The sequence below is a fragment of the Sapajus apella genome, unplaced genomic scaffold (genome assembly GCF_009761245.1).
Source record: "Sapajus apella isolate SASKATOON/1434 unplaced genomic scaffold, GSC_monkey_1.0 scaffold1, whole genome shotgun sequence".
NCBI lineage: Eukaryota > Metazoa > Chordata > Mammalia > Primates > Cebidae > Sapajus > Sapajus apella.
Genome location: NW_022436941.1, coordinates 29,859,220 through 29,884,918, shown reverse-complemented (window position 1 = coordinate 29,884,918; position 25,699 = coordinate 29,859,220). Strand labels below are relative to the sequence as shown.

Here is a 25,699-nt window from a genome sequence, read left to right as displayed (position 1 = left end):
CTCTAGGAATCCTGGGGGTCCACTGAGATGAAGGAACATAGGATGAGCTCCTGGAAGGCTTCCTCAGACCTGGGGAAGGAGATTGTCCCCAGAGCCCGTGGAGCTAATGAAAACAGGTAGTAGGGGACCCTCTATAGAAGTCCTCTCAGTTATTCAATTAGGGGTCCCAATTTTGAAGGATATCACTGGGATTTCAATATCCTGGCTGATATAAATACATTAGGAAAAAAATACGACAGAAAACTACAGCTTCTTTACAGCCTTAGAAAAGTAAAACGCATAATTCCTAACTCTAGAAGGCTAGTATTCGAGTACATTAGTTTCTTTCTCTCCGACTTTCACTTGAACTTTTAAAATGCTTGCTCTGGTGGTCCATAGTATTTTCGCGTTCGTATGTGGTGTACCCTACCTCTCAATAGATTTCATCCAAAACCCCAAGTGCGGAAGACAAAGCTAGGTGCAACGTTTTAACCCTCCACAACTCCAACCTCTACTAACTCCCTAGGAGCAGGCGAGGCACCAGCCCCGCGAGAAAACACTGAGATCTGGGGCGTAGCTGTGAAGCCCGGTATTTCTGGCCGCGATCTCAGCGGGTAAGGTCCCCGCTGCGCGTTATCAGCTCCCTCCAAGAAGCATCTTTATTTGACCCCCTCCCATGCAGGCCCTATTCCTACACCAGTTCTCTTTCTAGAATCTCTTTGGTACTGTAATTTCATTAATTCCACAACCATATTCCCACCTATTCCCTAACAACAACAAAATTTGAAGGTCCAGGTTACTGCCGCGTCTCCCTAGCAACCGTACCCGTTAATGGTTGCCGGAAAAGGCTACGATCACGTGCTTCCAAGATTTCCGGGTGGCCAACGTGACTTCCGGTTGTCAGAATTTCCCTCTGACTCGGCGGCGGCCGAGGGGAAGCTGTGTGGTCCCAGGTCGCGGCGGCCCGGGTGGTGGTGGGCTCCGGGCGCGCTCGCGTCATTCTGCCCCCGCTGCGATGCATCCGCGGCGCCCGGACGGATTTGATGGCTTGGGCTACCGGGGTGGTGCCCGGGACGAGCAGGGCTTTGGCGGCGCTTTCCCAGCAAGGTCCTTCAGCACCGGGTCGGACCTGGGCCACTGGGTGACGACTCCCCCAGACATCCCCGGCAGCCGCAACCTGCACTGGGGCGAGAAGAGCCCGCCCTACGGCGTGCCCACCACCTCCACCCCGTATGAAGGCCCCACGGAGGAAGCCTTTTCCAGTGGCGGCGGCGGTGTGCAGGGGCAGAGCAGCGGTGAGGAGCATGGGGACCGAGGCAGGGGTGGTGGGTTAGTGGGGCCGCGGATTGCGGCCTGCAGACCCCGGAAGCGGTGCAGAGGGTCCCGCCTCCTGTTCCTTCTCATCCTATCGCGCGCCACACCCTTTGCCCTCCTTTCGTCCTCTGCCCCTGAAGCAGGCCTCCTTAGTGTTCCTCACACAAACGGATTCTACGGGATCAACTCCAAAAAAGACATCTGCCTTAGCTGTGGGGTGCATAGTAGGAATATTTAGAGGTTTTGGCATCTCAACTGATTGCCTGAGTTAAGGAGAGTGGATTGTTTACTGTTACCTGACTCACTTTGGCAGCTGTATTTTCTTGATACAATTAATTAATTTGTTTACTTGTAGTTTTGTGTTCTGAAAAGAGAAGCCTTTCAGCATAAGCAAATTTGGGTTCAAACTTGGTTCTACCACTCATAATCTGAACAATTTGACCTCTGTGAGCCCTCAGTTTTCTCATCTTTAAAATGTGTAGAAGAATCCAGTATGGGACACATAAGCCAAAAAAAATTGTTTCCTTTCTTTTCTTTTTAAACACAGGAGTTTTATCTGCTTTTGAAGTCCCCGAGTCTAGAATGTTTCCTTCTTATAATTTTCCTTTCTGCTTTCCTTCTTCTGACTTAAAAACTACACATAAAAGTTAGAAACACTGGTACAATTTCAATATAGGACTTTGGAATCATGACAAAATTATTCTCCATGGGATGTCAGAAAACCTGCAACACTGCATGATGTAGATATTTTCATCATACATTATTCATAATATGTGAATAATGGCTACCTCTTTTCATTCTCTTGGAATTGTTAGAATAATAGATCATTTAATATTAATTTTATTGTAGACATCAGCTTTATTCTCATTTCCTCGACTTTGACTTGGAAGTACAATAATATTTATTTGCGTTAACTAGGAAGAATAGACTTTAACAAATGTCTATTGAGTAAATGAGTATGTGAAGAAGAGTGGATGAGTTACCTAGTGTCATACAATTAGCTTTTTGACTAACTATTCCCCCTCCCCCACCACCTGTCATACAATTAGCTTTTTGACTAACTATCCCCCCTCCCCCACCACCCCGTGTTGTGTCTCACTGGTCCCAGTACTCCCAATACTAGTCCAGAATAATACTGGAAAGGTTGTGCAAGTTATAAATAAAATAATTCAAAAATGCATATACCGTTGCTACACAGTTATCTTCTTAGGCAGTAAAGTTTATGTTTTTATCTTTTCATAAGTTATGCTTTGATGGTTACAATGAGGAGGAGTTCCTTGACACAACCAGGGGGTTATTTTGCAGCCCTAACAGGTGGGTGAATGTTAATTTTGCACCAAAGATAGGTACTTAAGAGACACAGTAAACAAGAATAAACCTTCCTAACACCTTTTAGAAAATCTTAGTAGCATTTTCTGTTACTACTTGGGGATGATATATACATATAAAAAGGGTAAAATCTAAGGTAAAATTACCTTAAGTGAGTAAAAGAAGCTTTCTATTTAGCTTGTACATTTTTCTAGGGTGAACCATGTAGTTTCCCAGGAACATGCTTAGGTGGCCTTGTTCTAATTGAAAGGGAATAGTGACCTGGTGAGGTGGCTCATGCTTGTAATCCCAGCTTTTTGGGAGGCCGAGGTGGGCACATCATGATGTCTGAAGATTGAGACCAGCCTGACCAACACAGTGAAACCCTGTTTCTACTAAACTTACAAAAATTAGCTGGGCCTGGTGGCGGGCGCCTGTGATCCCAGCTACTCAGGAGGCTGAGGCAGGAAAATTGCTTGAACCCAGGAGACAGGGGTTGCAGTGAGCTGAGATCGCACCACTGCACTCCAGCCTGGGTGACAGAGATAAACCCTGTCTCAAAAAAAAAAAAAAAAAAAAAAAGGGGGGGGCGGGGGGGGGGGGGGAATAGTGAGGGCAATTGCTTCATTTGAAAGAGTAGAGGAGAAAAAGAATTGTAACTTGTGAATATTATAGTTAGAATTTAAGTCTGGTCCTTTGGGGTTGTAATAGTTCACCACTATGACTCAGTTTAGTCAAGGAGAAAGGCTTTTCTCTTTTGACATATGCATAGTAATGTTTTCCAGCTGTGAACTTTTCCAGTAACACAACAGACATGCCATCAGTAGTAGCATATATGTATCCAGTAACCTATTCCAGTTAATTAAACAGATAGTCTCAAACTATTCAAAACTTGAAGAGATGGCGAAGAAGAGAGCTGTATTTACCCATTTTGGTTATTCCTAAGTCCCCTTTCAAATTAATAATTTAGAGGTGATTTACTTGCAGTTATTGGTTTAATAAAGTGCTCTCCATCAGTAACAGTGAATAACTAGGTTTACAGCATAGGACGTGAAATGGTAGGTGGAAGTATCAGCTGTGGCCAACCACAGAAAGTTTTTTATTAGAATGCAATCAGAATCTGGTAGCCCTTAGGTTCTATCTGCATATTGGTTTAATTAAGCCCACAATATTTTAACAATTTTTGAAATAGTTGTCCAGGACTTTAAAATTGGAAGATGTTGTATAAAAATGAGAATATCGATTTTTGAAAAAATTACAACTTCAAAACCCTGCGCCCACAGTCCCATTTTGCAGTATTGAATTGGAGTGAAAGAGTAATTGTGCCTTTAAAAGGTCTACACCTTTCAGTCTGCCTCAAACCCCTGCAGAGTCCTTTATTCATTTAAATTATTTCCCTGGCCCTTACCAGAATTTGACTTTGAGGTTTAAATGAACAGCATGTTAATAAAATTAACTTTTTAAAATTGTTTTTAGTGTAAACCTAAATATTAGTTATCAGTAATATTACTATTATTATTTTCATTTTAGAACAGCTGAATAGATTTGCCGGATTTGGTATTGGACTTGCAAGGTAATGTTTTATCTAAAGACATTTAAAGCTTTTATTGATTTAATTTAGATTTTTTCTTAAATGTGTAATATCAAATGATTATTATTGCTTCCTTTAGGTTGTTTCTTTGAAGCAGTAGTTTAAATTTTGAAATATTTTGCAGAAAAAACATCATTATTTAAAATATATAATTTGATAGTTTTTCTTGTAAAGATAGACTAGTCATCCAAATTTATAAACACAAAGTAACTTTGTAGTGAGTATTGTAACTGCTTTCATGGGTCTATCCGAAGAATAAAATGAAATGTACTCTTATCTCTCTCTCATCAAAAAAAGTAATTTCGAATGAGGTTCATGAAGATCTAACGTCTCTGCTGATAGGAACTTTGTTCATAGGACAATTTCTGAAAGACATAAAAATTACATGGCATTTAATGATGCCATTTAATTGATGTGTAATTTCCACATCAAACACAGAAATCTAGTTTCATTGTATACTATAAATATTAATATTACATATTATGTATTGTTTCCCTTATTTACCCGTTTGCAGATCTGATTTTCATTCTTTTCATGGGTCTGTCCAAAGAATAAAATGCTATTTAATTGATGTTTCATTTGTCACATTAAACATACAGAGATGTAGTTTTATCTTATACTATAGATATTAATATTATGTATTATATATTGTTCACCTTATTTACCAGTTTGGAGATCTGGTTTTCTTTCTTTTCATATCGAATTTTATTACTGGTAAAATCATTGGCAAACACTTCTAGACATTTTTAAATATCTAGATTTTTAAGATTTTTTTTTTAAGAAAGGAGAACATAAAATAATGCATGATTCTTCAGGCAAGAATAACTTTAGAAAGATACATGTTGTAAATTTAATTTGTCTCTATGTAGACACATATATACATAAATTATTTTTATATAGTCTCTTTACAGAAAATGTATTGGCACATCCTTGCATTGTTCTACGCCGTCAATGTCAGGTAAATGTAATTTCTGTGATCTTTTGAAGCAATAATTCTGACCCTAATATGAAGGGCAGAACTCACATAAATGACATGAAACCGAGTAGTCATTACTTCATGTGAAATGTTCCAAACTTTTTGGTCTCAAAACCTCTTTAAAGTCTTAAAAAATAGTAAGGATCCTAAATAACTTTGATTTATGTTGGTCATATCTATTGGTATTTTCCATTTCAGAAATTAAAATTGGGAAAATTTCAATGTATCTATATAATTCAGTAAGGTAATTTTATGAAAGTAACTATTTTGCATTTTTGCAAATGTCTTTAATATCTGACATAATAGGAGACAGCCAGTTTCTCTCATATGCTTCTGCAATCAGTTGGTTGCATTACGTGGTTTTTGAAAGAAGCAAGGAAGTTTAGTCTTGTACACATGTGTAGTTGAAAGCAGGAAGGGAGTATTTTATATTCTTTTGAGATAATTGTGGGTATTCTTTGCAATTGCACCAAAACTCACTGTGTGGTAGTTCTTAAAGGTTATTTGCAATGTGAAATCAGAAATCATTTTAGTGAACTTTTTGTTACATAAAAAATCCATTTATCTACACTGCATCTTGAATAGCTATTTTTACTTATGCATGATTCCATATACTTGTATATAGATTATTTGAAATATATTGACTAATTGAGTTACATAGATCTTTGAGATGTTAAAACATTTGATTATAAAATATCAAAAAATCATCTTCATTAAAACCACTACTGATCTCACTAGAAAATCTTTAAGTATTGGCAGCTCTCAATGGTGGATATAGATTTTCCAAAATTCTGAGTTTTACTTGAGAACTCAAACTTATTATTGACAATAAAAGTTGTTAGTTATTTTTGTTTTAATCAACATTCTAACTTTGTTTATTTTTTAAAATACGTCTGTTCCAGTGGTGAATAGGTATAGTCTGTCAGTGAGTTTTTCTAAGTAAAAATGATGTTCCATGACAAAAGTGGCTAGTTCAGCTTGCAATTCCATCATAGAAGTGCTTTTCTCATACCAGCTATCTTACTTCCTTATGTAACATACAGGATATTAATTAGAAAGAGGATGTGTACTCAAAGGTCAAGGATTCATAAAATCAACATTTTGTTACTGCATTATCGAGGGTATTCGTATATGAAGGTGGCTTTTTGCTTACTATGGGTAAAAAAATGTTTGCTAAAATGAGCACGAGTTGGGAGATGTAATTCAATTCTTTAAGGCAATACAAATGTCAAATAAAACCCTGTGTATTATATAGCTTACATTATTATGTGTATTATACATGATCATCAGACTATATTTATGTTACCATATGCACTGCACTTTTAATGTGTTATTTAAAGCACTTTTAAGAGTAATTTTGCTTATGTATAATTTATGTTGACTTTGGAATTAACTTTTGTTTATGCTGCAGTTCTGCCATATATCTTTGATGGCCTTGTTATTTCTTAACATTAACAGAAAAAAATCATGAAATTTTTTGCAGGTTAATTACCATGCTCAGCATTACCATCTCACTCCATTTACAGTCATCAATATAATGTACAGTTTCAACAAAACTCAGGTGAGAATTTTGTCTATGGATTCTGTTAAAGGTTTATGTAAGTGTCATTGGGCTTAGTAATCATTAACGCAAGAACAATTACTTTCAATTTAGTTAATAAAACATCTTAACTGTTGTAGTAAAACTAATGTAGCACAACAATATGTTTTGAATCTTCCAAAATTTAATTTAGCAAAAGTACAAATTAATTAATTTAGCAAAACCACAAAGAGCTGAGCTAAGACGGTGTCTCTGCTATCAAGAGGCTCATGTTTATTCATGGAGACAAAATCTTAAACAGGAGATTGTGGTGCAATAAGATAAAGGCAATATTAGAAGTACGGAATGCTGTCAGTATACAAAAGAGAAGTACCGTATCAAAACTGGGATTGGGCACAGTGTATGACTGGGAAAAACTTTGGGAGAAGAAATGCCTGTTGTGTGCTTATTGTCGAGAAGGCTCACTTCATGATGAGGGTAGAGAAAAGGCTTTTAAAGTAGATGTGTGAAGGCAGAAGACAAAGAGAGATCATAAAGTTTTGGAATGGATTTAATGTAGTACAATGGGAGCTTGAAGTGGGGGCTGAAGAGTAAGAGAGGGTTGAAAAAGTAGCCAGAGAAGTAAGCAGGATCCAGATCCTAAAGCACCTCCTAAGAACTGCACACTGGATCCTAAAATCTACAAGAGTACTGTTGAAGGTGTTTTAGCCATGACCAAAGTATCTTGAATAACTTTGGATTGTTTGACAATATCTATCAAAATTTAAAATACATGTGTTCTTTGACTTACTAATTTTACTTCCAGGAACTTATCCCACATAAATGTTCACATATATATGCAAAAATGTATATACAGGGAGGTCCTATGACATGGCATACAATAGATTGGAAATGATTAAATGTCCATCACTAGGTACCAGTGAAATAATTATGGCATATTACGGTGAAACACTTGGTAACCTTTAAAAATAAGAGGGTAGCTCTGTGTATATTGATGTGAAATGATCTGGGATATTTTTTATATTTCAACATAATACCACCTGTTAAAAATAAACAAAACAAAAATATTTCTATGACATACACACAGAGATATACTTGTATATGCATGGATTATCTTGAGGATAAATTTTAAAACTGCTGCTGGGGACTGAGATGAGAAGGAGACGAACTTTTCAGCTGGTACCCTATTGCTTCTTTTTAATTGTATCATGTCTATTAATAACATAGATAAATAATAGTATTATTACCGATGGTATTATGCAAAGGGGCAAAACCAGAGACAGTGAAACTTGTAGTCAAAGTGATATAAAGTAATAGTGTTAAGTATGGAGAAGAGCATGGATTTGTAAGATACTAAGGGAGTAGAATTTATAGAATGTAGTGACTGATGAGATAGGAAGAGTGAGAAAAAATGTTTTCTGAATGGTTTGGACACTAGGATGATGAAGCTGCTGTCAAGGGAGATAGGAAATACAGCAGAGAAGGAAAGAATTGGTGTAGTATGAGTGAGTATGATTGAGTTAAGATGTGGATATGTAAGTTTCAGGTTACCTATGTGTCATTCATAGGACAGGACTAGTAGGGAGTTGAATATATAGATATTAGGGATATTTAATAAATTAATTAATCATTAGGGGTTTAATTAACTGGAATGTTCTTTTTGGCCTAAACATAACTTTAAAATGATAGAAAATTAATTTAATTATAGTTCTCTACTAATTGGAAAATTTCTATACAATATCAAGTTTTATTAAGATCTTTTGTGTTTCAGATGTACTAACAGAAATAACAATAAATTTTGTCCCTTTTAGGGACCTAGAGCCCTGTGGAAAGGAATGGGAAGTACATTTATTGTCCAGGGAGTCACACTTGGAGCAGAAGGCATAATTAGTGAATTTACACCTTTGCCAAGGTACCTTTTTTAGCATTTCTTGAGTATTAGTTTCATGTTGTGTTTTTTTGTTTATTTGTTTTTAGATTCATGGGGTACATGTGCAGGCTTGTACATGTGCATATTGGGTGATGCTGAAGGTTGGACATCTAATAATCCTCTTACCCAACTAGTAAACATCGTACTCAATAGTTACTTTTCAACCCTTGTCCCCATCCCTCCCGTTATATTATTTTAATAAAATACGATAGTTTCCAAAACTGTCTTGAATCTGAAAACTTGTCTGAAGTAACTAAAAGAAGAAACAAAGAATAAAATTAATTATATCTTATTAAATTAATATGTGATAAAGAAAACGTGTCTTGGTTTAGTATCTATTGAGATGTATCTTTCAGCTTCTGCTGCTATGTGCCAGCACCTGCCAGCTGAGGAACAAATGTGGGTATGTGAGCAATTCTGCTCTTTAAGTACTCAGTTTAATTTAGGAGACACATGTAAGCAAGAAGAGGTAACATGCCCATTGTCATGGGATTGGACAGTCTAGGTAATAAAAAGAAGTGTCTTATACTTAAAATACTGGGTATGTATGAAATGGAATATTAGGAAAAGAAACTGAGGTGCTAGATTAAAATATGATTGTGCCTTTGTAAGTTTATTCTCTATGGAGTTGGGAATTTATTTCTTTTTTTTTTTAAATATATAGATGTTCTGATCAAGATATACTCAAAGGCAATGTAAAATAAATGGACTAGTATAGATAGATTTGTGGAGATCTATTATAATAATCTAGGCAAGACTGAGAAGGTTCTGAACTGTGGAACGGAACAGAAAGGGTTGAGCTGAATAGACATTTCTGAAGTATAATGGATGATCATTATGTTAGCTTGGTAATTAGGGATATGAGAGAATGAGTTGTCAGTAGTGACTGAGATTTCTAGATTGGAAAATGTTAACCAAGATAGAGAATTCATGAAGAAGAATAAGTTGGAATAGGGAAGAAGATAAAGAATTTATCTTTCAATGAATGAAGTTTGAGATTCTTGGGAAGGGGACATGACTAATATTTGGTTGGAACCATGGATCAGAGTTAAAAAAAAAAAAAATGAAGCAGAGGCAGAGCTTTGAGTGTTATAGCGTAAAAGTAGCAACTGAAGCTTAGGATAGATGAAATTACCTAAGGAGAAAGCGTAGGTTAAATGAATAAACTGGACCAAGGACAGAATCCTAGGCATACGTGTGTGTGTGTGTCTGTGTGTGTATTGTGAGAGTTGGGGGAAATAATTAGAGAAATTAGAGGGTTTGTGTGTGTGTATATTGTGAGAGGTAGTTGGGGGGAGATAATTAGTGAAATTAGAGATGCCTTTAGAACAAATTGGAAATAGCATAAGATGTAGGACAGCCATGTTCTAGAAACCAAAAATGGGAGACTTAGAATTGTAGATACATTTGGAGAGAGAGGGTAGAGAAATTGGGCAATTTGCTTTTGGATCTCTATTTTCTCTGTGAAACAGTATACAGGGTTATTTGGTGAAAAAGGATAAGCACTGGGGTTGTAGAAAAGCATGAGAGGCATGATACGTATTTCAGACAGTCACAATGATGGGTAACAAAGGAATCTTACAAAGGGTATATGAAAGGAAAATTAGAAATTTTTAAGGTGCTATTTGGCATTACTCTGTGATTTATCTATATCAGCACTATATTTTTGTCTGTCATTCCATGGATAATGTTAAAAGCAATGGTTTGTTAATCCAAAGTTATTCTCTGGCAGGGTGAATTTTTTGGATTGTTAAAGAAGTGAGATAGTTGAGGGCATAGCTACTAGTGTATCAGCTATGCCAAGGTTGGGATTTAGTCCTTAAAGGGAAGGAAATGAAAGCAAGAAAAACTGATATTAAGCTTTTTTCCAATGTGATTGCTTTCAAAGGACCTTATAGTCTTTCAGTGTCTTAAATACAGCTTTGCTAAAAGATTTGAAACAAAACAGAGATTAGAAAGGTCAGCAACATTTGGGCAGCTCAAAGTTTCTTATTTTATTCTTTAAAAGTCTGTATTTCTTTGTTTGGCTAACTATTCACGTTATTGCTTTTATATCACTAGATAAGATCATAAGTTAATACTTACAATCAAATATTCTTGAAATTCTCTAACAAACAATTCTATAAAAATTTAAATGTAGGAAATTCCATTTGGTAGAGTGAAAAAAATTCAATGCAGTTGTTCCTTGTATCTGTTGGGGAGTGATTCCAGGACCTCCAGTGGATACCAAAATCCACAGATGCTTAAGTCCTTTATATAAAATGGTGTAGAATTTGCATACAACCTATGCACATCTTCCTGTATACTTTAAATCATCTCTTGATTACTTATAATACCAAATACAATATAAATGCTATGTAAATAGTTGTTAAACTGTATTGTTTAGGGAATAATAACAAGACAAAAACTCTGTACACATTCAGAACAGATACAACTATCCTTTTTTAAATAAATATTTTAAATTCACAGTTGCCTGAATCCATGTGTGTGGAACCCATGGGCATGGAGGGTTGACTATATTTGCAGTCAGAGCACTATTTGTTTAGGTCCTGGCTGTTCCACTTTTTATTTCTGGGACCTTAGGCAAGTAATGTTGCCTCCCTAAAGCAGAGATGAAGGAATAACATTAATTTCAGGTCAAAGGGAAGAAAAAAGAAAAATAGGAATGGGAAGGCATAGGATTTTATAAAATTTTATCATCTAACTTTCTTACTCAGTAGACAAATAGATATGTCAATTTAGTGGAAATATATTTTTATCATTTTGAATCTTACTAAAGAAGACAAAATAGTAACCTCTATTGTATTGTCCTACTTGGATAATTCTGGTGGTAAATCCCACTCATTAATTCATTCATTTACTTAGCTGGCATTTCCTGAGTATTTACTGTGTGCCAGGTTCTATGCTAAAAACAAGGTTAACAAAAAGGAAAAGAAACAAAAGATAATTGTTGCCTGGAAGCTCAGAATCTCGTAAAAGTACATTCACTAAGAAACAGTAATTCTATTTATGAATAATTACAAATTGAAATTTATTTTCTGAAGGAAAAGAATGTAGTTCTATAAAAGTATTAAAGGGTCTGTAACAGTGTCCTTAGTAACGTGACACTTAAGCTAGATCAGAGTGGTAATTAGGAGGTACATACCGCTTTGTGGAAAAATGCTGTGGCAGTGGGGAGCATATAGAATTCAGATAACAGAGAGAAGGCTCATATGGCTGGAGGTCTGGCCAGGGGCAAGGTACAGAGCAGGTGGGAGCCAGAACATGTAGGCCATTTTAAGAATATTGAAGAGTTTCAGTAGGGTTAGTGACATCAGATTTGTTTTCAAAGGGTCATTGTAACTGTAGATGAAAAGTTTGCATGAGGACCAAAGGGAATAAAAGGAGACATCTTAGTATGCTTATAACAATAATAAAGATGAGAAATGATAGTGGCTAACATCCGGGTGGTGTCTTCTGAGTGGACAGTTTTGAAATATACTTAGGTCAAATTGAGGGAATTTGGTGATGCTTTCGGAATGGTAGATGAAAGAGAAGGCAGTATCAAGGATGATTTCTCATATTTGGGGTTGCGTAACTAGATGTCAAATGAAGCTGTTTTTTTGAAGTATAGCGTGAATATCTTTTAAAAAATTATTTATTATTCTTTGGCAGGTTTGACCTTTACTATCTATGGGAAGAAGGCAGATTTATGGCAAACAAGGTCACAAAACATTAACTAAAAGCAATTCATAGAAGCTACTACATGAGAAGGATGAGCTCTGGGGTCTCCTAGCCTGGGGTTTCTTAATTGCATAACAATTACTAGGTAGAACAGGTGAGATAGTCTAGATTTGCCAATGTTTAGTTTTTTTATACAGTTTATGATCAAATCAGAGAGAAAAACAGCAGATCTTTAGTGTTCATTAAATCAGCAAATTTATAATTTCTCAGTAGTATTACTTTTTAACAAATTGTATATTACCCAGGATCATCATCTGTGATCTCTTTATCTACTGCTAAACGCTTCCCAGTCCTCTCTCCCAGTTGGAGTGAGTTAAACCATGTGTTGTTCTACCCCACAGTACCCTTTACCTAATTTACATGTGGCTTTTTTCATACTGTTAATGTGAGGTAGGAGTTCCTGTAACCAAGACTACTGTGTGGTTCAGTCTCTCAGAAAACTGATTTGGTTCAACTCCAACTTAGTTTTGACTCATCACACATTTGTGGTTATACCACTGTAAACATCTTGTAGTCTTCCTCCAACAGTTCCCTCTGAATTTGCTTATTTTAAACATATGTTATTTTAAATACAATGAAATCTTCCTCAAATTCAATAGATTTCCTTTCTGATTAACAGTTCCTGAGTAGGGAACACTAAAAGAGTTTAAGCAGAAAAGAAAGATTTTAAGTTTGACTTTAGGACAAGTGCATTTTCAGGTCTTTTCTCATATCCAGGTGGAGTTGTCTGTAGGCAAATGATATGGGGCTGACATATATAGAAGTCTTAACTGAAGGTAAATTAATTTGGGAGGCTTTGAAGCTGTAACCTTAGATGTGAGGGTCCCTACAGAATAGGGATACCCTATGGTGGAAGAAGAGGGCCTGAACCTTAGGACTGCAACAAGGGGTGCTGGGTTAGAAAATGTGACCCTGAAAAGGAGTCAGGAGAGACCAGAAGGCAGGATAAAAACCAAAAGAGAATGGGCTAGTGGAGTACAGGAGAGTGCTTCAAGGAGTGAGGAACACGAGGCTCTGATGGCTGCTGAAATGTCAAATAAGGTAGAGAATTAAAAATGTCTATCAGATTTAATGACATGGAGATTACTGGGGACTTTGGCAAGAGCTGTTTTTATTCCAAGCCAATTTGGAGTGGGTTCAGAGGTGAATGGGAAAGTACGGATGTGGAAACAGCAAGTTGAGGAAGTTGGTTCTGACTAGGATAAAGAGAGGTAACTGGAAGATGAGTGGTTCAGGGTAGGTTCAGGAAGATTTTTTTTTTAAATGATGTTAGCTATTTGACCATTTGAAAATTAAAGACTGCTGAGATACACAGTTATTTTAGAATTGTATTGCCTTTTTGTGTGGTTATGCATAGGAGTATGTATTTTGTTCTGTTAAATGAAAAACTAAACTGTTTTGAGAAAAGCAAGGTACTATAATAAATTTTGTTAATGTTTTTGCTCATTAGCAAGGACATTTTTATGTGAAAATCGTTAATTTAGATATATTTACATGTTTTATATTGGGTAATGAATTATAAAAAGGTTTAATCACAAGTTTTTAGGCTTAACCTCTACTGAAGCTTTTAAGCATGCTTACTTAAATTTCTAGACTGTAACAGTAAGCTTTACCCATTTTATAAAGTAGTAGAGAACAAATACAAGGAAGAGTCCCAAAAACATTTTTTAAATACTTGGTTTTAAGTCTCCTTTTCTTGTATCTTAATGATCTTAAGAATTGGCAGTAGTCATCAAAGGGGAGGTAACTCAGAATTACAGTTGTATTTAAAGGGGAGGCTACCCAGTCTTTAGTGTTTAGGACAGTTTTATATTTAAAATTGGTGTTATCATAAACTGTGATAATACTTTCTGAGGCCATGAGTATTAGCTGTGCCAAGATGATTTACAAAGCATGTAACATATTTTGTTGTATAATCATAAAGTGACTGTCAGTAAGATGGGAGGCCTAATCTGTTTTCTATATTTTTGACTTAATCATTGAATAATAGCATTTCAGCTACATTTTCTGTGTTGTTCAGGCCAAATAAATATCCTAATATTAATGTAATGAAAGTCTGGCCCAGAAGGCGCTCTAAGGTCTTAGAAATCAGGATTAGTTGTTCTGTTGTCTGAAAGTATCTGATGTTTGTACTCCTTTATATGCTGTTGTTTTTCAAATTCAGTCATTTGAAATAGAAAACATTTTTCTAGATTTCTGCTGTAGCCATGATGGAATGGGTACCAATTCCATCAGAGGAGCTGGTATAGCAAGTCTCATCTTCATTTTGCACTTCCCTTTGTTGTTGTTGTTGTTGTTGTTCTTTTTCATTTTTCTCCTATCTCCCCTGCCTTTTCTTTTTTTTCCTCTTATTTACTTTTTTTCTCTCTAAAATCTTGTCCCTTTTTTGACTTTTCTTTGATAGAACTTATCCCCTTTTTTCCCCTTTGTTCTATTTCAGTTTGTCTCTTTGTTTCATCTTTTCTTATCTTTTTTTTTTTTTTTTTTTTTTGCCTTTTCTTTTCCTTTCTTTTCTTTCCTTTTCTGGTTTCCAAAAGTAACCTCATAGCAGACAGAATGCACACAACCCTAGATGTTGGTTCCAAACCTGGCATTTTGCCTGTTTCCTTTGAACATTTCCGTGTAATCTTTTTGACCCTGATTTTTCTCATCAATAAGACAAATGTGACAATATCTGCTCTCCTTATCTTACAAGATTCCTCTTTGTATCAAATAAGATGAGAGGTAGTACAGGCAGAGAGGACCAAGGTTTAGAACACAGTTCCACACTAACTGGTTACTTGGCTTTGAATAAGTTATTAACCCCCTCTGATTCTATCTTCTCATCTATGAAATGGAGAAAATAGGGTTATTATGAAGATTAGAAATACTTCATGCAAAGCACTTTGCATAATCATTGCATTTAGTAGGTGCTCATGGAGATAATAGAATATAATAATGGTCAAAAAATTAATTGTACTAAGTAAAGATACTTTGACATTAAGTACTACATAAATGTAATGTGTCAGCCTGTATTAGTTACTTAATTTTTTTTTATTTCTCCTTCTTAAATACTTTGTAAAGACTTTTTTAAATCCTGTTCTTTGTTTCCCTATCTGTTCTCTTTCTTTTAACCTACCATCTTAATTTTCTTTCTTTAATTTCTCATGTTTACTTTCATAATCAGTTGTGACTCTTGCTTTTCTGTCAGCCCGTTCTATCAGCACATACAGAAACACCTTACATTTTTTATTTTCTCTTAAACCATCACAGTTGTTTACAGTATGTTCCAGAAAAGAAAATGTTTACCATTAGAATATATTTCTCCCATAGATTTAAAAAAATTAGAAGTTGATTACTGTTTTGAAGATTGAGCTAATTCCAGATGTTTTAAATGTCGTTGCTTTGGTTTATTTAAGTTCATTTTTATGTTTTAGGGAGGTTTTACATAAATGGAATCCTAAACAAATAGGAGAACACCTTCTACTGAAATCGTAAGTATCAAAAAAATGGCATTTTATTTTACATTTTCACTAATTTTTATATTAGTGGAACTGGAAACAAATCTTATTAAACAACTGCAGAAAAAGAAATTAGAGCAGTGAAATGTTTGTGGGACTAGAACTTCAAAGGACAAGTAACAGAGTTTAGGAATAAATCCTGAAATACGTATCATCTTTATTAATCTTACTAATTTGAAAGGCTGGAATCACAGACTAATTTTGTGTGTGTGTTCTTAGGAAGTTAGCATAAATCTTCCATTTATTTAACCCAAATTTTCAAGGAAAGTATTACTATTTTATTGTTAATCAGATACAAATTTATTTCTATGGTGATGAGCAAAACCCAAAAATCTTTGGTGACATTGAAATGTAGTCCTAAAGGCACTTAGTGATTTTACAAGAGTAACCATTTTTGTAGATTAGAATTTTATTCTTCACTTCTTAATTTTTTTTTTGAAGATTGTGAATTGGAAATCCCCCAGCTTGCTGGCTCCCTCAATGGGACATTCCAGCACATTATTACTTAGTGATGTTCCATTCACCTTGAAAACCACTACTTGCCAGGACCTGGCCCATAAGGGTTAGGTAAGTCCCACCTTGATATTATTTTGAATAACTATATTTTGCAGGCTTGCAAAGTTGTAATATTACTATGTCTTAATATTGGTGATAGGAAACAACTTTGCAAAGCTGTATAATGTTGTTTTTTTTTAATAATAAAAGGGGACTTCACTCACCATTGAAGACTGGCTTAACGCTACTGGATGGGAAATCTGGGAATAGATATGATAATAGAATATTTGCTGAAATATCACTAAAAAGGCAAACTGTGGAATGGATCCCTCATCCTAAATTTTAAGTTTTAGATTTATAGGCTGCATTAGCTATGTGTAGGTAGATGTCCAATGTATTTTCCTTGCAGCTGTCCTTGTTTTATCATTTGGTTTTTTTTTGTTTTGTATTTTTTTTTTTTCCCATTCCTGTTGAATAAAGCATCCTATGTTACAGGTTTCTGAAGTTAATATTTTTGGGCTGCAGGTGTTAATAGTTAAAAAAGTTAAAAATATAATTCTAGCTTGAATATAAATTTTGTTGACAAATTAAAGCAGACATTAAAAAATTTAGTATAAGCATCTTATTTCAGTATACTGATAAATTTGTTTTAATTTCTACAGCCTAACTTACGTGGTGGCAATGCCTTTTTATTCAGCAAGTCTGATTGAAACAGTGCAGGTGAGCCTTTTTTTTTACTGTCGTTTTTAAATTTAAGAATACTTTTTGAACTACTCAGTATATTGCATATGTGTAATATTTCAGCAAAAAATTTTAAGACAGTATCTTAAAATGTTTTTTTATAAATATCACATTTACATCACACATTGCTTCTCTGTATATTTCCATTGCAAACTTAAGTCATACTTCTAGTTTTAATTGTTTTTGTCCTTTTCATGCGCAGCTATACTCTTTATTCAGATCTCTCAGAACACAGCCTATAACTTGCTCTGAAAACAGAATCTATAACCTCTTTAAGGCCCTTACATACAACTTGGAGGTTATGGCTTATCACAAGACAGTAAAATAATAATTGCCCGAGAATAAACATGATGGATAATCATCGGAACAGGAAGCAGGTTGTCCCCACAGATAGTTTACTAACGGCATTCTTTTTAAATATACCTTTAAGTAACATCTGATACTATTGGGTGTGGTAAATACTACAAAGCTGAGGCAATTTTCTGCGAGCACTTTAAATTCTGTTTGCCTGTGTTACTAGTCCTAACCACATGGTGGCGCTTCAAGTACATTGAATTAAATGTTCTACCCTCCTTCCTACACTTAGAACTGTGAGATGAAGGTAGTTTTAACTTCACCTGTATACAAAATCCAACTATTTGTACACCTGTCTTATTCCAACATCAGATCCTCTAGCATATTCTTTTCTCTAGTATATGTGAGTGCCCTCTCTGTAAAAACTCCGACTGGATCAGCCTTTGATCTTCTAATTACTATTTTCTACCTTGTTTCTTTTTGGCTATATCATTCATCTTCGATTTATTATTGTTATTTTTTCTGTTAGAACCAACTTCAGTTAACTGAAGTTAATGTCTTGTGACCCAAATATACTTTCCTTTCCCCTTCCATTTGGCATTGTGTTAAATGATACAATTTTTGTATGGTTCTATCGAATTTACAGAGTTGTCACTTGTATGAGATATTCTCATTTTAAAGATAAGGGGAAAATGGCAGTAAGGTAATTATTTAAGGAAAAACAACTAAGCAGAAGAATTCATTAGGGAAAATAAGTTTTAGCTTAAGACAGACCCATTATCACATTTCTCTGCTTAAGTTAGACCTGGGACTTTAGACAGATTTCTTAATCTTTATAATTTTCTTAATTTTCTCATCTATAAGTTAGAAATTGTATTTTAATAACTAGGGTATGATACTGAATGAGTTATTCATGTTAGTGCCTGGCTCACTATGTGATAGGGTTTTTTCTGTGTATGTGTTTTTTTAACCCAATATTTACCCCTTGTTTTCTGCTTCAAGATCTACCTGCTAGATATCAAACCTTTTGATATCTTTTGTCTGCTTTTCTAGAACTCTTTTTTCTTTAGATTTCTCTCTCTTGAACGTCTTTCAGTAACCTCTTTGCCATCTCTTCTGTTATACCTTCAGGCTCAGTCCTTGACCCTCTGTTTTTTATCCTACACTCATTATTCTGAAAGAGTTTACAGGAGTCACTATAACTCTAATCTTATGTGAGTTAAATCTTCAAAGTCAACTTTTAAAAATAATCTCATCCCTCTAAAAATTAGCTTCCTTTAGAATCTCTTCTCCCTTGCAATATGTTAATGATACTATTGTTATCTTTACACTAAAGACTCAAAACTTTAGTTTTTGTTTTAGGAAAGCTTTTTATTTTTACATTTCTTTCATCCTTCCTAATTAACTGGTCATCATGAAGTTTGTAGTGATCTATATTTTCGTTAAGAATCCTTGAGGCCTAGGTGGGTGGATTACGAAATCAGGAGTTTGAGACCAGCATGGCCAAAATAGTGAAACCCCGTGTCTACTAAAAATACAAAAATTAGCCAGGCGTAGTGATGAGCGCCTGCAGTCCCAGCTATTCAGGAGGCTAAGGCAGAAGAATTGCTTGAACCTGGGAGGCGGCAGTTACCATGAGTCAAGATCACGCCACTACACGCCAGCCTAGTGACAGAGCGAGACTGTCTCAAAAAAGAATCCTTGTATTTTAAAATCCCTGCATTTTAAAAGTCAATTCTATATACTCATACAAGATTGTTTTTAAGTTGCAATGCTTATATATCCTTTAACTGATTAAGGATTCATATTGACTCATATTCCCTAAAGTCAACTTCAGACTTCTTATCATAGTTTTAAATCAAGGTTTTAATTACATCACTTGACCTTTCAGATTATCTTCCTTAACTGCTAAACTTAAAAAAAAAAATTATCAAATATTTATTGAGTGCTTGCCTGTATCAGAAGCTGTTACAGACCCTAGGGATACAAGAGCAAACAAAACCAAAATGTCCTTCACTTATATTCTTACGGGGAAAGTAGACATAAACAACAGAAATATAAGGCATACTTCATGGTGATTAACTGCTAAAGAAAGCAAAAATAAAGCAAGGAAGGCAAATAGGATGTGTAATGAGTAGGGACAGGCAGTTAATATTTTTTTTAAGAATATAAGTAAAGGCTCACTGAGAAGGTGACATTTGTGTCAAGGTCTGAGGCTAAGAACAACACGGATATTTGGGAGAATCTTCTAAGCAGAGGGAAGGCAAGTGTGAACGCCCTTATGTGGGACTGTGTCATGTGTGTTTTATCATACATGCTTGATAAGTAGTAAAGAGGCTGATATGGTTGGTGCTAACTAACCACAAAATAAGCAAATATTAAGTTTTATTTATAGGGAAAGTAAGTGCAAAACTCTTAAGTGGGACTGTGTCATGTGTGTTGTATCACGTATGCTTCTGAAGTAGAAAGGAGGCTGTTACGTTACGGTTGGTGCTGACTAAGCAACAGGGAATATGGGAGGTGAGACCTGAGTGGTGAGGGGGACCAGATTATATAGGACGTTGTAAATCATTGTAATAATTTGGCATTTGTTTGAGAGGGATGGAAAGTCTTTGATAGGTTTGAGCTGAACAGCTATGTGATTTGACATATCTTTATTAGGATCTCTTTGATTGTTGTATTAAAAGTAAACTGGAGTGGGAAGGAGGTCAGGGTCAGAAGTAGGAAGATGGATTAAAAGGCTAGGCAAGCTCATTGTAGTCTCAGAGTTTTAAATATCATCTATTTACTGAAGACTCCCACATTTATAATACAATGCTTCTCCATTTACAATGGGATTACATCCCAGTAAACCTGTCATAAATTCAAAAAATCGTAAATTGCTACATCATAAGTTGGAAAACACCTGTAGGCCCATTGTGTACCTTTTTTCCTGTAATTTCTATTGTGAACTCCATTTGGAGTTAGTTTATTTAACATTTCTGAACTCTTGATCTTCACCAAGTTGCTACTCTGACAATTTGTCAACTCAGTAAAAGGCAGTGCTATTCCCCCAGTCCCTCTGGACAAGAACCTTAGGGTTATCTTTGATCCTTCTCTTGCATACTCGAAGTGCAATCACCAGTAATTCCCATAGACTTCGATTTTAGGATAAAAGCACAAATGAACCACTTTACTTCTGTTGCCATCATCTCTTTACTGGATGACTGCAGTAACTTCTGAACATACCTTTTAAATTTTATTTTCTACTTTTCTGCAGTCATTGCTGCAGCCAAAGAGCCCTTTTAGCAATTTCTCTTCTACCTATACCTCTGTAATCCATATCAAACTTTCTTATTCATAGCTTCAAAATTCTACAAAAGCAGATATTACAGATGAAGGTAAGACTAACATTTATTAACTACTGAGTGCTAGACCTTTTTTCATTTAATATTCACAACAACCCTGTGCATGAAAAGTAGATAGTGCTCATTTCCATTTTTATAGAATGGTAAACTGTACTTAGGAGAAGTTCAGTAACTTGACAATGGTTACATGGCCAGTAAGTAATGGAGGCAGGATTTAAACATGTTTAAGAACTATGAGCACTAAACTGTCTCTTTAAGCATCTCATAGTTATTGCCTTTCCACAGGAGTTCTAAGGAGTTTCTTGAGATGTATCCACCTATACATCTCCCTAGTCTCCCTACCCCAGTAAGATTAGCTTCCAACTTCACTGCTAGCAATTTTATGAGATTTCATCTGAAAAAAAATCTGATGCCTAGGTAACAGTTAACATCTGCAAGTCATTGATATTTTCCTTTTCAGTCACCACTTAAAAGGAACTTAGAGTCCTTTTTGTGTGGCAAAATAAGCATATGTTAAGTTTTACTTGTTCTGTCATTTTTATTTCAGAGTGAGATAATTCGAGATAATACTGGCATTTTGGAATGTGTTAAAGAAGGAATTGGAAGAGTGATAGGCATGGGAGTGCCTCATAGCAAACGACTTCTTCCGCTTCTTTCCTTGATCTTCCCTACGGTGCTTCATGGAGTTCTTCATTACATCATCAGCTCAGTTATTCAGAAGTTTGTCCTACTAATTCTAAAGAGAAAGACTTATAATAGCCACCTAGCTGAGAGCACTAGCCCTGTGCAGAGTATGTTGGATGCTTATTTTCCAGAACTTATTGCTAACTTTGCTGCCAGTCTTTGTTCTGACGTTATACTTTACCCATTGGAAACAGTTTTGCACCGCCTTCACATTCAAGGAACACGCACAATAATTGACAATACAGACCTTGGCTATGAAGTGCTTCCAATTAATACACAGTATGAGGGAATGAGAGACTGTATCAATACCATAAGGCAGGAGGAAGGAGTGTTTGGTTTTTATAAAGGGTTTGGTGCTGTTATAATACAGTACACACTGCATGCAGCTGTTTTACAGATTACCAAAATTATTTACTCTACACTTCTTCAAAATAACATTTGAGATTTAGGTTCCTTCACTGAGTAGTCTGGAAGATAGAATCTGGATAATTTGCTGTGAAGTTATGAGGGATAGAAGCGAAATACTGGGGAAGAAAACAGATTGGAAAGTAAAATTGGTACAAAAGCCTATGCTGATTATCTTGACTTTGTTTTTTAAGGCATAGGTATCTATTTTGGATCACAACTCTTCCAAATTTGAAAACTCAATGAAAATAACACTTATTAAATTCTAGTTATTGTAGCACTCATGCTGAAGTAAACATGATCCTAGGAAGAAGCAAAATTTTATTATAAAATATAAAACTTTATAGAGTTGAATCTATTCCATCTGACTTAAATATTTGTTAAATGTTTATTTTACCTTCTGGATTGATGTTGGTATAGTATCCTTAATACACTGTAGTGTATTGATGTCCTTAATACAATCAGGAGGTTTTTACCTTTAAGCAAATAAATTACATTATTGTTGAAAAAGACTTAAGGGATGATTAGATTTGGCAATATGTAATCAGGAGCATAAAGGTTTTAAATTGCATTGTCCCTATGTAACTATTTTAATGGCTAGATAAATGTATTTTATAAAACCATTTATGTACACACATAAAACTTGGAATTTCCTTCATCCCTACAAGTTTTCTACACTTACATCACCTTATTGCATAAAACAGAGTCATGAACTTTCTGCTTGAACATCAAAATATCAAAAGCCAAGGTACCCAAAAGATGCAAGTCAGATACAACATCCTTGTCCATATCCAAACCCAGTGCTAGCAACTTAATTTGTCATACATTTATAGAGTTTGGTTTGCTTTGTTAACTGTGTGAATCATCAGGCTGTTTTTAGAGCCACTCTTAAGAGAGAATATAAAATAATCATGACGATTACTACTGTTTCCACATTTACAAACTGTGTACTTAAATGAACCTCATTTGCCTTTTATTTCTGAACAGCTTGTCTGAAAGGAAACAAAATTAAAGTTCATCTGAGAATGTCTGCCTCTTATCTACTATATAGTTGTCACTAAATAATGGCTTCTGTTTTTCTTTTCTTTCAGTTTTTGCTTTAAGTTTTTGTTTTCCGAACTAGATGTACATGGAGGGAAAAACAATTAGTCTTATCACCTTTTATTTAAACTTCTTTAGATGAATACTAAAGAAAAATCCAAACCTTAAAGGAAATATGCCCTTGTGTTTTATGGGTGAGGGGAAAAAGTACATTTCAACATATAATAAGCAAAAAAAAAAAAAAAAAATCAGTTTAATAAGAACATGTTTGTTTCTAAATTTAATTTGGTGGGTTAAGCACTTTGTATAGTAAAATGATATGTGTTTATCATTAGACATTTTAAAGTTTCATTTCTTCACATAAATAATCACAGTTGTATAACGAACCATTTAGTACCCTGAAACACAGTGACTTTGCACTGATATTGTCCAATGAAGAGTGCATACTAACTGAAATTTATTTTACTTGCTAAAGGTCACAGTAATGGTTACTTTTTGTGACTGGTAGTTTTGGAACAAAAAAGTGATATCCAAAATGTGTAAAAACAGTAATAAGTAGCAAATCTCTCTCTCGTGTGTGTGTGTGTGTGTAATTACTGAAACACCTACATTTTCCATTTTTAAATTCCACCAAGAGGGAGAAAATAAAATTAAACACCACTGATCACATTTTATATTTTATGGCAAATCTTTTAGATTAAGGTTTACTTTGTCTAACCAATAGCATTTAAATTGCTTCAATTGGGATAGTTCAGATAAGAGTAAACTAGAAAATTTCAAGTTTGAAAATTTCTAGAAAAGAATCTGAATAGAATCAAGTATTTACTAGTAAAAATCTGTAGGATCCTTTATTTAGCTAAAAATTAAATATTTCAAGATTATTTGTAGGAAGTTAGCATGAAACAGTTACATAAATTCATTTTATTATGGAATAATTATAAGACTGATAGGCTGAACCACACACAAGTAAGGTTGATCTTGTTTTCCTTTTTGGAGGAAGAGAATACAAATTAACACTAAAATTGAAATGTAGAAAGTAAAATACATAGAATTTTTTTACTGCCATTCCAGAATAGTTGAAACAAAATCTTGAATAGTCAAGTACTTAAATTTAAGCTAGCCAAATATGTTGCACTGAATTTTGAAAAGAATAAGTGAGATAACCATAAGGTACACTCTTTCCCTTTTTAAAATTGTTATTTTTCTTTAACATGGGTGCCAAATCAAATATCCATGGGCTACATTTCTTAAGATAATAACACTCAAAATAATGTTTTTTAATTCAATAGAACTAAAAGCATTATGAAAAAGATTCTATTAAATGTTCCACAGGCCCATTGGTCCTCTTATATAAGCCAGATTTTGGCCATTGAGCTTGTGATACACTCGCCTTACATTCTAGGGTTTCTTAATTTGAGTCAAGTACACTGAAAGCAATTCAAAACTGGTAAATATTAATTTACTATGTAAAGTGAACTTATGAATTAACTTACTAAATACATTTATGTAGACCTTCCTGAGATGCCATTCTCAATTTTATATTATGGGCCCTGAAAAAAATTATCTGGGTTAATAAGGTTATCTATTAAAGCCTCCACAATCTCAGCACTAAGTTTTATAAATATGAAATAAAAACAAACATTTGAAAATGTATATTTGGTACATTAGCTGGTGTTTTCAGAAACATATAGAACTGGAGAGGTGAGATCTTGCTTACTTTTGCAGGTGTACCTGACTACTCACAACTGTCCTTTCAGCTGTGGCTTTGTTAAAACTGCACAAAGCATTCACTTTATTAATTGAGCACAAATGCTTTAGTGTTTCTACCTATTAGTATATCTGTTCAGGAAATGAAGAAAAAATGCTGCTTTGTATTTGTTTTATCAGCTGAGGTTGTGGAGGATGTTTGTCCACTGATCTCTTGAAACAGGACTACTTTGTCGGCCTCTAATCAGATAGCCAGGTTTGAATTACATTCAAAATTTATATAAGCAAATAAAGTCTCTTGATAACAATTCACATTGCACTAGAATTTGAATGATACTGTCAGCATTTCTGTTTTCTCTTTCAGGTAGTTGTAAATAATCTTTCTCATATAAACTGAATGTGTAATGTCTTACTCTTGAGTCATTTAGTGTCACTGATATGGTACCAAGTTGTATAGCAGAGTAACAAAAACATGATTTGACAATGAAATTTGCATATTATTGCCTCACCTAGAGATGTTTTGTCTGTATGACTTTTTTTTTTTTTAAGTTTGTCTCACTGTTACTTTAAACATTTTTGGTAAATTGTGTAATATGAAAAGTTCAATAAAATGTTGAAATAAAACCAGTGTTTTTCTCCTACTGAGCTGAGAGGACTACTCAGGCTGGTCGTAAAAGATAAAGTGTATTTTTTTAGGTAGAAATGAAGTTTAAGAAAAATATGTAACATTAAACTTTTTTTGCACTCTATTTTAAAAAATCTCTAGCATCCTCACAACATTCCTATGACATTTTTGGGGTTGTGCTATTTGATTAAGAAGGAAATAGATACAAAGAAGTGTTGATTTGTCCCACATTTAGCAACTAGGAGAGTAAACAACAGAAAAATGGCAAGTAGGCAGTTCCAAAGTCCCATCCCTCCATGGAAACAGAGGAAAACAACCAGAAACTGTCAGAATCAACTTTGTCAGACTCTGGAAAACAGTCAAAAGTTTACATAAGAATGTTAAATCAATAAAAAGGCACCTTATTGGTAGGAATGTTTTGTGGCTTTGACTTACCTTGGCTCCCATCTTCTCTGTGGATCAGTGGCATGGTAGTCTTGAAAATGGCAGCTTGGGTGCC

General features: G+C 34.8%; 1 protein-coding gene and 1 long non-coding RNA gene across 2 annotated transcripts; both read left to right on the top strand.

Annotated features, from left to right (window-relative positions):
• The first annotated feature begins 866 nt into the window (after positions 1 to 866).
• SLC25A46 (solute carrier family 25 member 46) lies at positions 867 to 25,197 on the top strand. Its single transcript, XM_032274730.1, has 8 exons — positions 867 to 1,274; positions 4,132 to 4,174; positions 5,093 to 5,150; positions 6,652 to 6,729; positions 8,520 to 8,620; positions 15,778 to 15,834; positions 17,019 to 17,076; positions 21,286 to 25,197. Exons 1-8 carry the CDS (start codon positions 995 to 997, stop codon positions 21,862 to 21,864), a joined length of 1,254 nt encoding a protein of 417 aa, XP_032130621.1. The 5' UTR covers positions 867 to 994; the 3' UTR covers positions 21,865 to 25,197.
• Positions 8,627 to 11,177, top strand: LOC116549272. Its single transcript, XR_004267784.1, has 2 exons — positions 8,627 to 9,860; positions 9,896 to 11,177. It is a non-coding gene; the product is annotated as an uncharacterized LOC116549272 (long non-coding RNA).
• Positions 25,198 to 25,699: the final 502 nt, after the last annotated feature.

Coding starts and splice junctions, on each gene's coding strand:
- SLC25A46 (XM_032274730.1), top strand. CDS start 995: ATGCATCCGCGGCGCCCGGACGGATTTGATGGCTTGGGCTACCGGGGT. Junction 8,621..15,777: donor GAATTTACACCTTTGCCAAG/GTACCTTTTTTA, acceptor TTTATGTTTTAG/GGAGGTTTTACATAAATGGA. Junction 15,835..17,018: donor GAACACCTTCTACTGAAATC/GTAAGTATCAAA, acceptor TAATTTCTACAG/CCTAACTTACGTGGTGGCAA.